General features: G+C 34.0%; 1 protein-coding gene across 2 annotated transcripts in view; it reads left to right on the forward strand.

The window, feature by feature from the left end:
- Positions 1-19,849, forward strand: part of LOC114187572 (ubiquitin carboxyl-terminal hydrolase 13-like) — a 33,383-nt gene that overhangs the window by 2,184 nt on the left and 11,350 nt on the right. For both annotated transcript variants that reach the window (XM_028075847.1, XM_028075848.1), the window contains exons 5-15: positions 24-289; positions 380-598; positions 677-785; positions 869-984; positions 7,547-7,645; positions 8,047-8,156; positions 8,777-8,851; positions 18,091-18,169; positions 18,259-18,405; positions 18,727-18,807; positions 18,929-19,048. In XM_028075847.1, coding sequence (XP_027931648.1) covers positions 24-289; positions 380-598; positions 677-785; positions 869-984; positions 7,547-7,645; positions 8,047-8,156; positions 8,777-8,851; positions 18,091-18,169; positions 18,259-18,405; positions 18,727-18,807; positions 18,929-19,048 — 1,421 coding nt within the window. The remainder of the gene's footprint in view (positions 1-23; positions 290-379; positions 599-676; positions 786-868; positions 985-7,546; positions 7,646-8,046; positions 8,157-8,776; positions 8,852-18,090; positions 18,170-18,258; positions 18,406-18,726; positions 18,808-18,928; positions 19,049-19,849) is intronic.

Here is a 19,849-nt window from a genome sequence, read left to right on the forward strand (position 1 = left end):
TCAATTTTACTTAAACTATGCAGATACACAACATCAATTTAATGCACGTGAAAGTGATTGGGGTTTCACTTCCTTCATGCCTCTTGGTGAATTGTATGATCCTAGTAGAGGGTATCTTGTGAATGATACTCTTATAGTTGAAGCCGAGGTTCTTGTTCGTAGGATTGTTGATTACTGGACTTATGATTCAAAGAAGGAGACTGGTTATGTTGGGCTTAAGAACCAAGGAGCTACCTGTTATATGAATTCTCTACTCCAAACCTTGTACCATATTCCTTATTTTAGAAAGGTTAGAACAGTTTATCATATTTTTTTTTTGCCTGTAGTTCATTTATCTGTTGGAAAGCAATAAGAAGTTGGTTCCTGAATAACATTTCAGGCTGTGTACCATATGCCAACAACTGAAAATGATATGCCCTCTGGTAGCATCCCTTTGGCTTTACAAAGTTTATTCTACAAGCTTCAATACAGTGACACCAGTGTTGCGACAAAGGAGCTGACAAAGTCTTTTGGTTGGGATACATACGATTCTTTCATGCAGCATGATGTTCAGGAACTAAATCGGGTTCTCTGTGAAAAACTTGAAGACAAAATGAAGGTATGACATGAACTTTGGTTAATTTTCTTCTTGATGAGGGATCATATCTAATGGTTATTTTATGTAATTTTTGTCAAGGGAACTGTTGTTGAGGGAACCATACAAAAGTTATTTGAAGGGCACCATATGAATTACATAGAATGCATCAATGTAGACTACAAATCAACTAGAAAAGAGTCATTTTATGGTAATTCCTTGGGCATTTTGAATCCAATTATGTGTTTAGTTCTTGTTGTGTAATTCTAATTTAGTTTTAAATATGCATGTTAGACCTTCAACTTGACGTCAAAGGTTGTCGTGATGTTTATGCTTCCTTTGATAAGTATGTTGAAGTTGAAAGCCTTGAGGGGGATAACAAATATCATGCTGAACAGTATGGTTTGCAGGTTAGTTGCTATTCATAAATGCCTCAGCCACATATAATAAACTATTAGTTATTTGGAGAAGTTAACCTCGCCTTTCAAAGGAGTTTTGTATTTTTGTTTAATTCTGTTTTTGATATTATTAGTCTAATGTCTTTTACGAACCATTTCCATTCTAAATTTATAAGAATTGAGGGCTTTATGGATCACTTTAAACTTCTGCATCAATATTGGCTGGGTCAGATTTTGGGTGCATTTTTGAAACTGTGAAGCATCATCCTGAATATTAGCTGGGAGAGTGCAAGAAGCAGTAAATTGACAGTTATATAGATTGTCATGGTGCTCGTGTAAAATTTTGAAAAATCCCTAACAGTTCTTAGAAAAGTTGAAAGCAAAGTTACTGATTACAGTTTCCCTGCTGAGTGACAAGGTAGTAGAATTCTAGATAATATGAAGAAAGATAAACTCTTTCTATTTAAGGATGATCCTGCATCATCTGATCGTGCAGTCAGTTTATATACTAGCTCTAGTGGTGTACAAAGCAAGCTTACACCAATAACCAACTTATATTATATAAATCTATTTTTATATAATATAGATATAGATAGCTAACTAACTGAAGGTTTTCTGCATTAGCTGACAAATTTGACACACATAACAATACTCTGACGTAAGAAAGCTTTGCTTCTATGTTCTTTTGACATTCCGTGGTTATATTTTAGCTTTTATGTTTTCCGCCCTCACCTTTCTACCAAAAGCAGAGTATTCATAGCAATTTATTTGCTTATTGGGGGTAATAAGCCAGTGACAGCTTCACTGTTAAGAGGTTTTATTTGAAGAACACTTCTAGGATAGGCAAAAAGCCTTCTGCAATTCAGGTTGTTGTTGTTGTCTGTGTTATTCATCATTTGCTCCAGTGAATTCTGTATTTTGATGTTTCACAACCATCTAAATTAGCAGAAGGTGATATTCTATGAAGAGTGTGCTAGGGCATGAGGCTCTCACCTAGTGGGATTTGAGTACGATCAATGTACTCACTACTAGACCCTCTCCCCACAAAAGGGTGGGTCTAGGATGGGCTTAGCTCATCTGTCCCACAGAAGGCAAGGTGAGGCAGGGTAGGAGGTCTTCATGTTTAGAGGAGACGGACCTAAAAGTTTAGTAATCATCTCTATCTCTGTCTCCATTGGGTTTTCTCCAGATAGGGTAAATCCATTGGGAGCCTGTTCACAATTTTATACAATTTTATTTATACATACATTTAAGATAAATTATATTAATTTATTACTTATATTTTAATTCAAACAATAAAAAAAAGAATAAGTTAAAAATAATTTAAAATAGAAGTTAATAAATATATTATATTGTTAGTTAAATGTATAATTTTAAGTTTGTTATTTAATTGTTTTATATTTTAAAAATGATTTAACTACTAAAATAGTTAGTGTTTTTTTTAGAAGTTTAGAGGTTATAAACATAATATATATATATATATATATATATAATATAGTATCCTGTGTTGTAAAAATTAAATATAGAACTGGTAACAAGGCAGGTTGGCTAAGTGGGTATTCCTAGTCAAAGTCAGGCTAGGTTTGGGTTAGGGGTTCATGGTTGTTTGCCATGCCTCTCACTACATAATCCTTACCCTGTTAGTGGAGAGGCTGTTTCCAGGATTTTTTCAATGAACTCTTGATTGCTAGACATCTTGTTCCAAGTTATTTATCATATTTGCTTGACTGAGTGAATTGTGCTATTCAATAGATCAAGCTATTTATGATATTTTCTTGAACATGTCTTCTATTTGCTGGTTTACTCTCAAATTGCACTAAACCATAGTGATCAATCCATACTGGATACTGGGGTTACTGAGCCTGACTATCTTAAACTTTAGAATGGACACATCGTCAAGACTCAAATAACTCTATGAAACACAGGATGCAACAATGTGTAAATGTGAAATATGAGTCTGAGCTTCTTAAACTGAGGCTGGTGCTTGTATTCTGGATATGTGACAGTACATTTAGAAACTTATGTACCCTACCATCTGTTATAGTTGGCTATAACTTAACTGACAACCTTTTGTTGGTTTCAAATTCTGTGTCCACTTAAAGAGCAAAACATCAGAATTTTATTAACAGATTGAGGGTTGGACGTATCCAATATTATTTTATCATATTCTAGACTATTTTATATTATCCATTAGGCTTGTTTTTCTCTATTTTCTCATTAACTCCTAGGACTGGTTATATGTTTCCTTATCCTATGATTTGTTTCTTACTTTCTTAGGATTATGATTGACATTGTTGTATTTAGAGGTGATAAAAATCAGAGCTATTGTGCTCTGCTGATGCTTTTCATGTATTTAGAAAAAGAGAAGAGTACAATACAAGGAATAGATATAGCCTATAACACTTGATCCTTAGGATAAGTAAATAGACCAAAAAGAAGTTTTATGAAAGCTATACAATAAAATAATGATCACAATTTCAACATTCCCCTTCGGGCTAGAGTGTAAAAGTTGTATGTATCATGCTTGGAACATGTAAACTGAATGGGAGAGAAATTGAGCTGCATATTTTTTTTGATTTGTTTACCTGAGGATGACCTAGCATTTTTTCTTATACTTGAGAATAATACAAAGGCATTATAATTAATTTTAGAGTGAATTTCTCTCTCTTAGGATCTCTTATTTATAATAACTTTAGATACATCATATACAATGTATGAGAGGGTAGAGAAGGGAATATGAAAAGATATATCTTGGAACTAAGTGCAGCACAAACCACAACACCTTTACAATAAATTGTATTTAAGACTATTTATTCTAACACCCCCGTCAAGCTAGAGTGTCCAAATTGTATGTGCCTAGCTTGGAACAAATATATTTAATCTGAGGCCCTCTTAATGATTTTGTTTGTACATCTGCAAGTTGATAATTTGATCCGACATACTCGGTGCAAATTTTCTTGGACGACAACTTTTCTCAAATAAAATGACAATTAATTTCAATATGTTTACTCCTATCATGGAACATTGGATTGGAAGCAATGTGGAGGGTAGTTTTGTTGCACAATACATTCTCATTGATTGAATAATTTAATTCTTGGAGGAATTGTTTTACGCATATAAGTTCACAGGTTGGAGAAATGCAAGCTTTTGACGAAATAGAATGTGCTTGGTTGCGATACATTAACATGAGATGTTCGTGATATTCTTCATTGGAGAGCTTTGGATTAGAAACTATAGATTTGGAAACATTGTCTTTTTTGTTAGAAAAACATGTACAAAATAACAAATTTGTTGGATGTGTGACCCATTCTTTTATAGTATGTGCATAGAGGGTGCCCTTTATTGTTAGGATGCTGTCCTCTAATGTCACAACCTCCTTTTTCACAAGTAGAAATCATGGTAGGAGATAGTTCATGAAGACATGTTGAGCAAGGTGATGAAGGATTATTGTGTTTTCTTTTAAGATTATTGAATATGGTGTGAGTTGATTAAGAAAGCTAAATGAAATCTCCATTGAACATAGCAAGCTATCTAGATGTGAAGGTTCCTTTCACAAAGCTCAAGAGGAGAAGATGATGGATTGATTCAAACAAAAAGGAAATGGAAAGCACATAAACCATAGAAAACCAAGAACAATTAAAGAAAGAAGAAAACATAAAATGGAAAGGAAATGAATGGTAAAAATGTGAGAAGCACGCCACTATAAGGCTAGGCTAGAAGCCATGACAACCTTGAAGATGAGTGGATGTGTGCCGCCACTTGCTATGCAAGATAAGGATTTAAAGTATTCACTCCCTAGGGAGGAAACTCTCACAAATGGTTGAGACACAAGAGTGTTTTTACTTCAAAATGTTCAACCCTTTTACATGTCTAGGAGCACCCATTATATAAAAGAGTTTAGGGTCCTTTATGCAAATAAAAGATACCTTAGGATGTCTCTACAAAAACCTAACCCTAGCTTCTAGAAACTAGATCAAATAAGGTTACAAAAATGAGAGACAAAAGAGCTAACTATGATGTGTGCAAGGCTAATTTCGTTCTAGCACAAAAGGAGACAAAGAATGTGTTTCATATGTCTCTAAAAAGTGGCCGAAGTGTGCTAGAAACAAAGAAGACCAAAGGTACATAGGTACACTTGGTTTATGCCTTTTACTTTATGCTTTATGCCTTTGCTTTACTCTCTCCTCCACATCATTTATGCTCCCCAATCACCATGCGCCACCTTGCATTGATTTCTTACTCCTAATTAACCTACAAAGCAAATAAACATAGATTAGCATGTTGGTTTAATTCAAGTCAATTATAGTCAACAAGTCAAACCTAATCAAAGGTCAACAAGTCAACTAAAGTTGATTCAACTAAGTCAACTTAGGGAATAAAAAATAACAAACACAAATGAAAGGGATGTAGGATTAGTGAACTTCCTTTCTAAACATGCATAGTCTTCTTAAGCATGTGCCTCCATCCTTGGTTGGGGTCAATCCTTCATCATCCTCCCCTTCTTGGAGAGAATTTGACCACAAATTCTTTACGCCTTTGTAGATGGAGCTTGACTTGATTTGGGGGAGGATTTGCGCCTCCCTTTTATGAGCTCTTGTTCCATGGTTTCTAAGGGTATTACCCCTAACTTTGGTTAGGCCATTTTTATTTTCTAGACTATTCTTCCTCTCTTGCTTGTGCTTTAGGCCTTCCTTTTTGGCTTGGGAAGAGAAGGAAGGGTGATGCACATCTTGCTTTGGAAGAATTTTTTTGTGGGCAAGTAACAGCTTGGTGAAAGCTTGCCCTTTTTCTTTTTCTTCTTTATCTTTTCCTATTATATTTCTATCCTTATTAACTTCTTGAGGTGATAGAGGTAGTAAAGTGGTCTTTTTCCCATTTATGAAGAATATGTATTGGTTGGTATGGCCATCATGTAAAGTTTGTTTATCAAATTGCCATGGCCTACCTAGTAAGATATGTATGACTTTCATGGGAACAACATCACATAGCACCTTATCTTTGGCTGAAATTTTATCATTCATCAAAGTAGGCAACTAAAGCAATTTAGTGAGTAAATTATTTGTGGAAGGCATATGGTTGACAAATAGAATTTGGTTATGTATGATAAAAATTTGAGTGTAAACTTCTCATGACCATGACCATGACCATGTATAATTTATTAAGTTTTTTATTACATCCTCTTCTAACGAGTGAACCATAAGAAATCTTGGGGATTGAGGTAGCACAATCGAACAAAGGGATTGTAATTTCCTAGAGGAATTATGCTTTGGATATTTTAGAGGAAGTATCCTAGTGCTAAACTTCTACTGAGTTAGAGGAAACCATTTTTATATGTGGAGTGATATAGAAGATTGGTTGGATATCTCGTTTTGACATGTCCTTTGTGGTAAGTTTCCTAATTCTCCGTGTGTAGGACATTGAAAGGCAATTATGTACATACTAAAGTACATTAAAGAGGCTTTGGGAAAATATTTGTTGTATGAACATAATAATCATACTCGAGTTATGGGATAAAAAGGCACATTTTTCATTATTTCCAGACAAAACATCTTGACAAACTGAGACACTTCTTTTGGATTGAGGTAGCATAATCCAACAAAGCGATTGTAATTCACATAGGAAGTATGAATTGGATATTTTAGAGGAGCTTATTGACACACTTGTAGATCCCAATGCTATACTTCTATTGAGTCTGATTTCAGATACGAAAAATTGGTTGGGAAACTGAAATACGTGCTGGTCTCTCGTCTTGACATCTCCTTTGGGATAAGATTCTTTATATTCCGTGGTTAGGACATTGGATTGATGTTGATCACATTCTAAAGGGGCCCTAGGAAAACAGTTTGTTAAATGGACATTATAATCAAACATGAGGTGTGGGATACTCAAATGGAGATTGGGTAGGCTCACCTATTGACAGGAATTTGACTTTCAGATATTGTCTTTATTGGTAACAACTTGATTTCTTGGAGTGAGAACCAGGATGTAGTTGCTAAATCTGGTGCAGAAGCATAATACATAACAATGACGTCTGCCTTTTGTGAGCTTGTTGGGCTAAAATAATTGCTTAAAGAATTATGATTTTGGAATGGTTCACAAATGACTCATTTTTTATAACCAAGTCGCCCTCCATATTTTTTTAAATCTAGTATTTCAGGAGGGGGCTGAACATATAAAGATAGATTGTCACTTCTTTTGATAAATGATTTTATTGACATTACCACTATGTTTGTTAATTCCAATAATAAGTTGGATGATGTTTTCACCAAATCATTGTGGTCCACTACATGGCTATTTATGTAACAAGCTTGATGCATATGATTTATTATAATATGACCTTGGTCCCATCGTTATGTAATGCTATGTATGATATATGTATATATCTTCCTCAACTGTGCCCAACAAACTAGGGGATTTTATCACATGACTACATTTTCTATCTACATCTCCAAACAGTCTCTTCATATTTTGTTAAGTCTGCTGGCTTGCCTAAATTTTTGCATTTAAGCAGATTAATTTTTATTGAGCTTGTTACATAAACTAATCTACTTTTTAATGGACATGACTATTTCAGGATGCTAAGAAGGGTGTCTTATTTATTGATTTTCCTCCTGTTCTTCAACTTCAGCTAAAAAGATTCGAATATGACTTTATGCGGGATACTATGGTTAAGGTTGGTGGTTGATAAATTGCTGATATATTTTTTTGCAGTTAGTACCTATCTATTGCTGAAGTTTTCTATTTAATACTCTTAAATACGGCTTCAATTAGTGTAACTGTTGTGGACTAAGGTGCTTCTGCTGTATTGTAAAATGGCAATAAAGATTGTTGAAATTGTCCACGACTGCTCTTTATAGAATTGAAAATACATGATGGACCCTACACCATTGTTGGGTAATACATACTTGTTTGAAATAAGACTAGGGATAGGGACACACAAAGAAGATTTTCTGCAAGGGTGCGGATGGGTAGTAGCTATTATTATGAATGTCTGGGTTTCTTTCAATTTTCATTCACATAAGATTGCAAATGGAACTGGTAGTCTAATTTTTTCTTGGTGCTCTTACTATATAGATTAATGACCGTTATGAGTTTCCTTTACAACTTGATCTTGATCGTGATGATGGAAAATATCTGTCACCTGATGCTGATCGAACTGTCCGTAATCTTTACACACTTCACAGGTAATGTCATGGTAGTGTTTGTTAATACAGAATTGGATTTGGTAGCTACTTTGTTGTTTTTTGACTGGTGATTGGGTATGTGATTTCTAGTTATGTCTTCAGTTTATTGAAAGTATGAGTGCGCAATTTTTAAGGGCTTGTTGCTGTGTAAGTTGCTGAGTTTTCTTCCAATGTGCAGTTTTTATATACTTTTTGCTGTACATGTTGCAAAGTTTCCTAGTTATTGTAAGGATGAAAATTGAAAATTGAACTACTATTTTACGTTTCTGTCATATTCTTACTCTTGGGAAGACAGAAGATTTAGTGTGGATCTCACATTACTATTTTCTTTCTTATAGTTAATTTTCTCATAGGCATTTCTATTATAACGAAAACCAATCAGGGAAAGTTGGTGAATTGCTGTCATTGGGAAATGCATGTTTTGGTTTGTGAAGTTATCTTCAAAACTATTTTTTCTTTGACAATAGGTATTGTTGTGCATTTTCTCATATTAAATAGCATACCCTTTAATTAAAGGAATGCATTAAAATTATAGATTTTGTTTTTTGATGCTGTAAGGACATTGTTATCCAATTTTGTTTTATGCTTATGTTTTAACGTTCTTTAAATTTTTTTTCCAGCGTTTTGGTTCACAGTGGAGGTGTGCATGGTGGACATTATTATGCTTTTATCCGGCCAACCCTCTCTGAACAGTGGTATGTATAAATAGTCTTGAGAGTCCTCTTCTGTTCATTGTATATAGTATGTATATATATGTATGTTATAAGGGCATGAGACAAAAATATGTTAAATATGAAGAACGATAAGTTGCTTTACATTGTCGTAACAGATTGTTACACCTTTTTTCTTTTTTTTTATGGGCAAGGAGTTCTGGCAGGTTTTGTGTAGGGAGGGACAAGTGAGAAGCAAAGCATTTAGTGCTGTATTAAGATAGAGAGTAAAGTATTATAATTTGTGAGTAAATATACAAAAGGTGGTAATCCTCTGTCATAGTTGTCATATGTAGATCATGGTATTACCACTGACAGGTGTCGTTTGTCACTGACTGAACCTGTTGGTTTCAACTGTCTAATAGAAAGGTGAGATTTTAATTCACTTATGGTATAATATTGTCATATATATGGTGGATACTGGATCTCCAATACAATGTGTAGGCAGTACAATAATGACCTGATAGATAGACTGTGATTTTGTCTTAGAAAGTGGACCGAGGCTAAGTCAACCTAAAGAAAAATATCTCTAGCAAGAAGTTACAATTGTCTAACTGACTGAACATCTCTGTTACAACTATTTATCTTACAAGTTACAAAGAAGTTACAATTGTCTAACCCAAAGATTGACCATCTCTGTTACAACTATATATCTCCGACAATGAAGTTATCATTGTCTAACCCAAAGATTGACCACTGCACTTACAACAAAGAGCTTGTGAGTATAATCAGAATATACTATAACTAGGAGAGAGTGTCTCCCTAAAGTCAAAACTTGAATGCTGGTTAAGTTCTCTGACAGCCAGCTGTGCTTTGTATCTACAAACAGTGCCATCAGGATTTTCATTAGCCTGAAAGACCCGCTTGCAGCTGATGCCATCCCGGTGAGGAGGAAGAGGAAGCAGAAACCAACACTGAAGTTTGGACACGACTCTTCAATGAAATGCTTCTGTGTTTAACACTGACATGCTTACTACATGTGTCAAACACTTTGCTAAAGTTTCTAATTTAAAGAAATGTTTTCTGTGGCTCCAACATGATCTGACATGATTCTGACATAGCATTAATAGGGACAGACACAATGATTTTTTAATGCACAAGTTTTTATTTCTTCTTTAAACAAACAAATTGTCTATTTCACATTTACATTTTGTTTCCACTTCCCTATTTAAATTTGACTTTTGATGAATCTAACTTATTTTTTTATGATGGTGGTTAGAAAGGGTTGAAATGTCTTAAATGAATTAGGTCCACTTATCTCTTTTTAGATTTTAGATTGATGGATTAGATATGTTTTTGTATTAGGAGATTATGTGTTCATATTGTTATATTTGACTAACATTTTCTATTGATGATTTTGAATGTAGTATTAGTTCTCAATTTAAATAATTCATAATAATGATGATTGTGTTTGTTAAGAAGTGAATGTTAAGTCTAATGATGATTGTGTTGCTTAGAATCATAGGTTCAATGTGTATTTATGGATGTAGTCTATTACTATTTGTTATAGAAACTAACTGCTCTACAATTACAAAGAAAAAGTTGTGCAATTATAGGCATATTAATAGAGCTATGACCACAAAAACAAATCAAAACAGCACAACAAATGATAGTATATGGAAACTGTATTACTGAATGTGTGAAAATGAGCAAACCGGTGGTATGACAATATAGAATATTTCCAGAGTCTATGACTCCTCCAGAGAGATCACTCTCCTTAACTTATTTCATAACAAACTTTCCTTGTATCCCACTCTCTCTTTCCTCCCTTCTCAAATACTTGTCTTCTTTTGCCATGTCAATACCCTTCCAACTAATTAGTATTCTCTGGGTCTGTTTTCTTTCTCCTAGAGTAAACCTTCCATATCTTGGGCCTTCCACTAACATGGCCTTCTTCACCATCTCTCTCGTGCTGTATCAGCCCCTCCTCAAGTGTTCTATCTCATACATTTGTACAAAGCAATTGTAAACTATACACATCAACTATAGTATGTACACATACACTAACACAAAATATCTAAATCAGATAGATGACTTCCTAATTGGCCCCTAAATGCTAGAGTGGATGGTAGGAAAAGTAGAGTCACATCTAGATTCAAAATGTTTAGGAAAAGAAGATGAAAAATGAGGATGTTTTGCTAATCCTTCATGTAGCAATTTAGGAGATGATGAAGAAACATAAGTTAAAAATGTGCTTACTAAGGTAGTATAGGCCTCTGGATTCATGTCCTTTGTCCATCATCCAACCCGTACCATGTTCCTGTATAACAAAGAGTTGGCATCAAATGTTATTGAACAATTCAAGATTTAGTTGTTTGACTTGGACGAAAAGGCAATCATGAACAAAAGGAAAAAAATTCAAGTTTAATGAAGGGGAAAGAGAAATTTGTCCAATTCCATAGGAGCTACTTTAGATCCGTTGGCAAGAGTTATTAAATGAGGTGTTTTATGAAGGGAGATAGAAGAGAACATGAGAGTTATTACTAGAAATATGATTAGATGCACACTTGGGTCAACAATTCATGGATTTTGACTTTACATTGTGAAATGCAGGTTGTTGACAAACTGAAGTTGTTGATGATTGGACTAGGTTGTTGGATTTCAACCTTAAATATTTCTAGTATTCCTTATTATAGAACTTTGGCTTAGAACCTTCATATTTGGAAATATTGGTTGTCTTGTCAAGATAGCCATGTAATGAGTAACAATTCTCTTGGGTGTGGCCCATTTTCTTACAAGATGTGCATTGAGGACGTCCTCTACTACCATGACCTCCTCTAGTGACACAACTTCCTTTTCCACAAGTAGAAACCGTGAGAAAGGACTCAATTGATTCTTTAATATTTCTATTCTTAAGTGTTGGAACATGATGGAGTCGATATGTTTTGAAAGATACGAGGCATACAATACAAGAATTACAAGTTTTCCATATTAGGAAGTGGGTTTTAAGCCCAACTTAGTCCGCCTACAAAATTGGCTTGTACGGTGAATTTTGCACGCTCTTATACTACAAATTGTTTTTATCTCAAGTCAATGTGAGTTCTCCACACATCTCATGCTAAGACATATAAATTTTGATTGTGGGACTAGATATCCCCTCACGTTGATGCCATTTTATAGTACCTTATTGTGAATTGGGGTTCAACCATGGAATGAAATTGCACAAAAATAGACAAAGCATCATATTTGTGTTTTAAAAGAAATATATATGTAAAACATGAGTAAGCATCAACAAACTAAATATACATAGAGAAATTGTTTGTAGAAATGGGAGAAAGACTCCAGAAATTACTGAAGTTCAATTTGAAAGGTGAAATGTAGTTTGGTAAGAGAATGTTGTGGGGGAGGCTTATGGGGTTGGTCGTGTAACGAGTAGAATAAAATGACATAAGTCCTTTATTAAGAAAAAAAGCATTTTATATGCAAATTTTGATAGCCAAGTTGCCAAGTATATGGTCAACATTTGGATAGAATACAACGTAAACAAAGAACATCGTGTAGCTAAGAAGCAATATGTTGATCGGAAATTGATAATACCTTCTGGTCCAACATGTTCATGAAGCATAACTTTGTTAGATGGTTGCGATATTACAAAGTAGTGGCTAGCATGAAATTTAAAACGAACATTGTTATCTTGAGCAAACTTGTTAATGAACATGCAAGAGTTTGTTAATAATCGGCTGAATAGTCTTTCATGTCCTTGAAAGTGTATGCTACCTTCTAGTTACTTCCTAAAAGTGTTGAAATTAAAATTTAGTACTCGAGACTAAGATCTGTTTTTCATGTTGTTCATTCATGATAGTTAGTTTGTCGACATGACACATTAAGTGACAGTCAGCTACCCCATTGTCCTCAATTTGGCATGTCAGGTGGTGGTGGACTTGTCACTTACCGTAGCATATAAAGAAACTAATTTTGTTAGTTAACATCTTTCATACAAAAGACTAACGTGAAAAACAATGCTTACTTCAAGGTACTAATTTTAATGTCAATGCTTTTAGGGACTTTTCATGAATCTGAAAGGCTATTGAGTCTCAGGAATAATATGGATTTTAGGATTATGTGAAGAAATGAGTAAAGAAGAGCTAGATGAGGAAATATATAAACCTCGTTCCTTGTGAATGAAGATCTGATCAGTACCTATAGAGAAGTTTGTTGAATATTGTGACAGGCACTAATCACATGCTATGAAGCCCTAGAGTTAGGAAACCATGTCTGAGAGTTACCTTAGCTTGATCAGTTTGGCAACCATAACTTTGGAAAATTGGAGATGAGTAAAGTGTTGTGAGACCGCCGAAGTGTGAAGGAGAATGTCAATTGAGGTCAGTGCTTGACAGAAACAGGTGTGGTCGTGCTCGTTAAAACAATGATAATTGAGAAGATTTGAGAGCAGTGCGCCCTTATAATGTGATGTATTAACTCAATATTGTATGATCTATTACAATTGTGATATGATACAAAATATAAAACATTAGCCCTTATCAATAGTATTAATAAACTTATCCAGAACCTACACACATATTGGCTTTGATACTGCTGCATTGACTTTTTCTTTGTTTTGTTTTGTTATGTTATTTTTATTCATTTGCTTTTCTGATCCCATTTAGCATGTGATATTGCAATTTTATTTTCTAGATTTTAATCCTAATTAAATAATAAGGAAGTAAATCATGATGTATTAAAGGTATAAAAAGATTGAATAAAGACTTTGAATCTGATATTAGCTTAGTGTTATAATTTATATGATGTTTTACAATGTTACATAACTTAAAAGCGTTAGCGCTTACCAATACCAAGATTAGATCATAATACTAGCTTGATAATTGTTAGAAGTGGCTTTAAGCCTAACTCAACCCCATAAAACCCGTTTGTAAGGTGAGGATTGCACCCACTTATATATTGTGAATTGGCCTTATCTCTAGTCGATGTGGGATTTCCAACACACCCCCTCACGCCGAGGTATATTTATCTCATGCGTGGGACAAGAAATTAGTGGACGGTCTGTTAGCGGCCCGATATCGGGTGGAACAGAATGTCTAAGAAAGTTCGCTAAGATAGGCTCTAACTTGGCTCTGATACCATGTTAGAAGTGGCTTTAAGCCTAACTCAACCCCACAAAACCGGCTTGTGAGGTGAGATTGCACTCACTTATATATTGTGAATTGGCCTTATCTCTAGTCGATGTGGGACTTCCAACAATAATGAATAAGTGTATGAAATATTGAGAAATGTGAAAACTAATCCTAAACATAATTATCAACCCTGAATATTGGCAAGGAGTGATTGATCCACAAGATGTTGTAGGAGGATGACAGCTATTCTGGAATATTAAATACATGTAATCTGTGCAAACACAGTATACACATTGATCAATATGTCAGAAATAAAAGTTACTGAAAATTGAAGACTTTTTCATTATTATCAATCAAAATATACCAGAGCATAGTTTTCAATCCTGAATGTTGGTGCGGAGTGATCTCAAAGACTTTGTTGAATAATGACAACTATTATGGAATATTAAATACAAGTATTACATTGATGAATATGGTCAATTATAAATCTTAAATTTCACAACATTTTCAATATTACCACTTGGAAAAGAAGTATATGGATCTGATCATATTTGATACTTTGGAAATCAGTACTGGGGTGTATAGATATATGTATATATATACATATGTGTGTGTATATCTATATCTATCTATCTCTATATATATACAAAGAGAGAGAGAGAACTCTACCACCCTGGAGTTATGATCACAATAATTTCTAGAATCCCTATAATATCTCAATTGTAATAATTAATATGATTGTTAATATCTATTAACAATTTAACAAAATAGTTTTTGTTTTTCCGTGTTTTCACACATTTCTTAACATTTCAACCTCCCCTGAAGTTGTTGAATGTCTATTATTCCATGCTTGCATGTGATGTGAGATCATAAATTCAAATCATGTTCTCCTCTCGTCATGTCGTCTGTTGTCTCTCCTCTCTTGCGCATTCATATGTTTACAGTGCGGCGGTCGTGCAGTGGTGCGGTGGTGGTTGTGTGTTGGGTGGTGGTAGTTGCATGGTGATGTGGTGGTGCTCTGTTCTAGGCAGGGAGGTTTCTATTGTTCTGTGGTGGGAATGTGTTTCTGATTTTAGGGTTGATTTTACGTGGCGGCTATGCACCACTTGACCTTTTGTGCTTTCATGAGTGACCAGATAATCCTAGGGTTGGGTTAGAATTGGTCTTGTTTTTAACTTAAAATTTTAACTCATTTAGTTTTAAATGTTTAAAAGTGCAATTAGAAAATAGTAACTCCTTCTAAAATTACTAATGCACCAAAAGAAAAAACGATGACTATGGAAATAGTCATTGCACCCAAAAAAATATTTTGAGTCAAATATTTATCAACCTATATATTGTTTTTCATTTAACAAAGGAGTTGGGTCATAATATTATAATATTAATTTAATTTATTATTATATAACCACATTTTTTAATGTAATTATTACTATTAATTATACTTTACATGTTTCTATGTCTTGTATGTTATATTTTTTAAATGTTTATGAATTGTACGATTCACGATACAAAACAATTCGTGATATGAAACATTGGCTCTCCGATTCACGATAAGATTCATGATTCAATTACCATGCATAAAACCATTCTGTGGGAAGGCCTTGTGCAATCAAATCTGTTTAGCTGAAGTCTGGTTGGGACATAGGAATTGGTGATGAAGCCATTAGTGGTAGCGGAATGTTGGTCTATCTATATGTACTTAGTTCTATATCAATAGATAACCATAGGTTCTTCACATTTTTACTTCAAGATCATTTAAGATAATTTTCAACCATAATTTGTCATCGTGTGAAATAATCTTTCATCTACATAGACCAAGAGAAGAGTAAGTTTCTCTTCTAAGGTATGCTCAATGAACAAGGTATGGTCATGGTCATCTTGACTCTGGCAGTTCCCCAAGGAAACCATAGCCAAGGTAATTCTTACAAAACAATCATGGGGAGAGTAATTCATTCCATATAGGGCTTCTTTGTCATCCACATGTTATTTCTTCAATAGACCCGAAACTAGGAGAAATCTCCTGTAGACTTCTTCCTCTTGATGTCCAATTCAAGAAATCATTTCTACTTCAAGGTATGCATCTGGTATCCTTAATAAGTTGCCAATGAGATAATGATTGTGATAGTATTCACGTTTCTCGTTGGAGCCAATGTCTCCTCATAGTCAAGAACATATAACCTTGCTTTGTAATGATCCAATGTCTCATCAATTGATAATTTACTTTTTAAATCCACCTACATCTTACAACCTTTTTATCTTGTGGCTGATTAACAATCTTCCATGTCTGATTTTTTTCTAAGGCACTCATCTATTCATTCATGGCTTGAGCACAATTCATATATGTTGAAATATGGGTTATTAGAAAGTTTTTTTGAATATGAAGAAGATTTTTTAGGTTAGGTGATAACGATAGAGGAATATTGTGGAGTCCAATTATTGGTACACATGCAAGGTAGTCAACATCGTTATTATGATAATGTGGCTCACAAGATCGTAAATTTTAGAATCTTAACACAAATCGAAGATTTACTTTCCACACATATATAAAATTGATTACTTTGTCTATATTTCATTAGACATAAGTTCATTTAATATATATCATTCAACTTAAAATTGAAACTCGAGGGATCTTCGTTAGCTCTTTCTCCTCCATGAAGCTCATAAATAAGAACATCCTCCATCTCTAGAGGTGTGGATGGTGAGAACAAAATCTCCTCACCACCTTTGGCTTGATCTTTAGCCAAATGTTCATCTCCATTTGTAGTGGGAGCATAATTTAAATCTATCTTTCAATTGTCATGTCCATCAACAATTTTCATAATGTACTCATCATTGAATGAGATATCATCAAGGTCAAACTCCTCAAGTGATCTGCTGCTACCTTCTTTTCAGCCAATTTTGAATTAACCCTGACATAATAATGTTGGTCATAGTTTCTGTTTTGAAATGATTTTTTCTCTCGTGTGGACCTAATAAATGCAAACGGAAACATACGTACAAGTAATTACTTGTTTATTGTATATTAATTCTAATTTATCTGATTTATCACTAGTTTTGTTCACATCCAAAAGAACTACATGTCAAACTAACTGCACAAATGGCAAAGCTGCCGGATGCTGGATGTTTTTGCTAGTTGCCTTAATAGCCGAGGAGTTGCCAAACAACTTCTCTTGGTTAGTTGCAAATCAGTCAAGTGTTGTTTCTCAGGGTCAGCCGTGACCTTTGGTATACGTTGCAGTAAATCAATTTTAATTTTTGTATTTGCTTTAACATTAGGGGAATAATGGAATTTAGTATTGAAAAAGTAGCACATCATTCAAAGGTCTAAGGAGTTGGTTGTCCCTCCTTTTATGAGTAGTATTTCACAAATCTTCGTAACATAAAATGGTAGAATAATAATTTGAATTATTGATGTTTATTTTCTAAGATGTCAAATGAAAAGTTGAAATGAAATTTCAATTTGGAGATTGGCAAAGTACTTACCTGTTGTTACCTTTAAATTCTTCTTGAATTTTTTCTTTTGCCAATCCATTGCCTAGTACATGAAACCCAGGGTTGGTTTATTATCATAATTTACCTTTCTAAGCACTTATTAAAGACCAACTCATAAGTTGAATTTCTAATCAAAGGGCCCTTATGGTCCAAAAGACAACCTAATGCTAAGAGGTGGCATCTTGTCTTCTCTTTTGGAATTATATATTGATGAACAAGTATCTTTTAAAATTCTTCTAGCATCAGGTCAGTGCAAGGTGTTGCACATGGGTTCCAATATAGCCTTTTGATGTTCTTTATTAAGAACTCACCAGCTGCTTTATAAGTGGGAGACTTGATTATTACAATTTGGACAATGTTCTCCTTGCCGATTTCTTAAAAAATAATTAATGCAAGAGACAGTTTGGAGAGTGTCTAAAAAGCACCGAGCAAATTTCTCAGCTGGTTGATGGAGGTAGTATGGTGTAGTTGATATTTGAAATCAGGCTGTTGGAGTACTAGAGAATCTGAATATTCTGTTCTTTGGTACTTTAATAGATCTATTGACTGTTTGGTACTTACTACGTTTAGTGACTATAACTGCTGTACATACACGGATTCAAAGGGAGGCAGTTTACCTGGTATTAACTATTTTGTGGGTATCTGGACTGGCATATTCAGGTACAAATTTGATGATGAGAGGGTGACAAAAGAAGATAATAAAAGGGCCTTAGAGGAGCAATATGGTGGTGAGGAAGAGGTATTTAAATTATATTATTATCATAGACCATGCTTTTTTTTCCCTTTTCAATATTTGCCGGTTAACGATTCGAGATTGTGTTTGAACAGTTACCACAGGCAAATCCTGGTTTCAATAACGCTCCATTTAAGTTCACCAAATACTCAAATGCTTATATGTTGGTGTATATTCGTGAAAGTGACAAGGACAAAATCATATGCAATGTGGATGAGAAAGACATTGCAGCACATTTAAGGGTAAGAGTGTATTCTTATCTACATTAAAGACTCCGAAACACTTGCTTTAACGTAGATGGCTGTTTATTTGAAAATAGGTCTTAGAAAACATTTTACCACTCAGCTGTCGCTATCAACTTGATTACACTTGCTTTATCTTTCCTGTATTTTTTTTTCCTCCTTGGTCTCTGTTTCCTAATGAGAAACTGCAGGTCCTATGAACATATTGGGCAAAAATTAAGTGATGTTGAATTTGCTGTGTCATCTACTTTTTATTGTTCTATTATTTAGGTTGCTTTATTTTGGAAATCGGGTATGATTTTCTGCAATGTATTAATGTAGGAGAGGTTAAAGAAAGAACAAGAAGAGAAAGAACACAAAAAGAAAGAAAAAGCAGAAGCTCACCTTTACACTATTATAAAGGTTCTTAGTTCTTGACCTTGACTTCCTAAACTGGCAATTAAATACTGTGTCTTGGACTTTACCATGGTTTTTGAATTAAACCATAAAATTATGTTTGTTATTACTGATATGATATTCTTAGGTCGCACGTGATGAAGACCTGAAAAGGCAGATTGGAAAGGATATTTACTTTGATCTTGTAGATCATGACAAAGTTAGAAGTTTCAGAGTCCAAAAGCAGACAACTTTTAATCTTTTCAAGGTATCTTCTGCAGTCATGCTCTTTTTCTTGGTCTTGATATTGCATTGTTTTTTCATTTAAGAATTTAGAGTGAAGGGCACATTATATTAGCCTTATAGAAAGTGCCATAAAACATACGAGTATGATATTGAGATATGTAATTTAAAATAATCAGAAGACTGGGAACTATTGCTGATGCAGCTTAAAAATACACTGAAAACAGAATGAAATGGAGTTACAAACTGATAATACCTTCCCACTTTAAAATATCAATTTAGGCTTAACTCAAGGCTACACAATTTGTTCATAAGGTGAGGATTGCATGCACTTATATATTTGTTTGTGGGATCTCCAACATACCTCGTTATACTAAGGACGGGACATCTCAAGCATGAGACTAAATGTTTGTGGATAGTTTAATAATAGCTCGATAACAGACGACACAATAGTCTCAACAAACATTGCTGCAATAGGCTCTAATTCCATATAAAAAGTGAATTTAGGTCCAACTCAACCCTATCAAATTAGCTTGTATAATGAGTTTTGCACTCACTCATACCCTAACTCTTTTTGTTAATACTTTTTAGCATGTAATGTCAATGATATGATTTTATTACATCAAATAATGAAATATGATTTTATCATTAAATATTGATTTTGTTCCTTATGATTACTATGCTTTTTGAACTATTAATGTCACAAGTCCTTTCAATGGTGAAGTTTTGTGCACACATTTTAAGAAGTGAAATTTTTAGTAGGGAGCGATGGAAAGAGAAATTTCCAAATAATTTTCTCATAATCATATATTAGAAAAGATGTTTG

The sequence above is a fragment of the Vigna unguiculata genome, chromosome 6 (genome assembly GCF_004118075.2).
Source record: "Vigna unguiculata cultivar IT97K-499-35 chromosome 6, ASM411807v1, whole genome shotgun sequence".
NCBI lineage: Eukaryota > Viridiplantae > Streptophyta > Magnoliopsida > Fabales > Fabaceae > Vigna > Vigna unguiculata.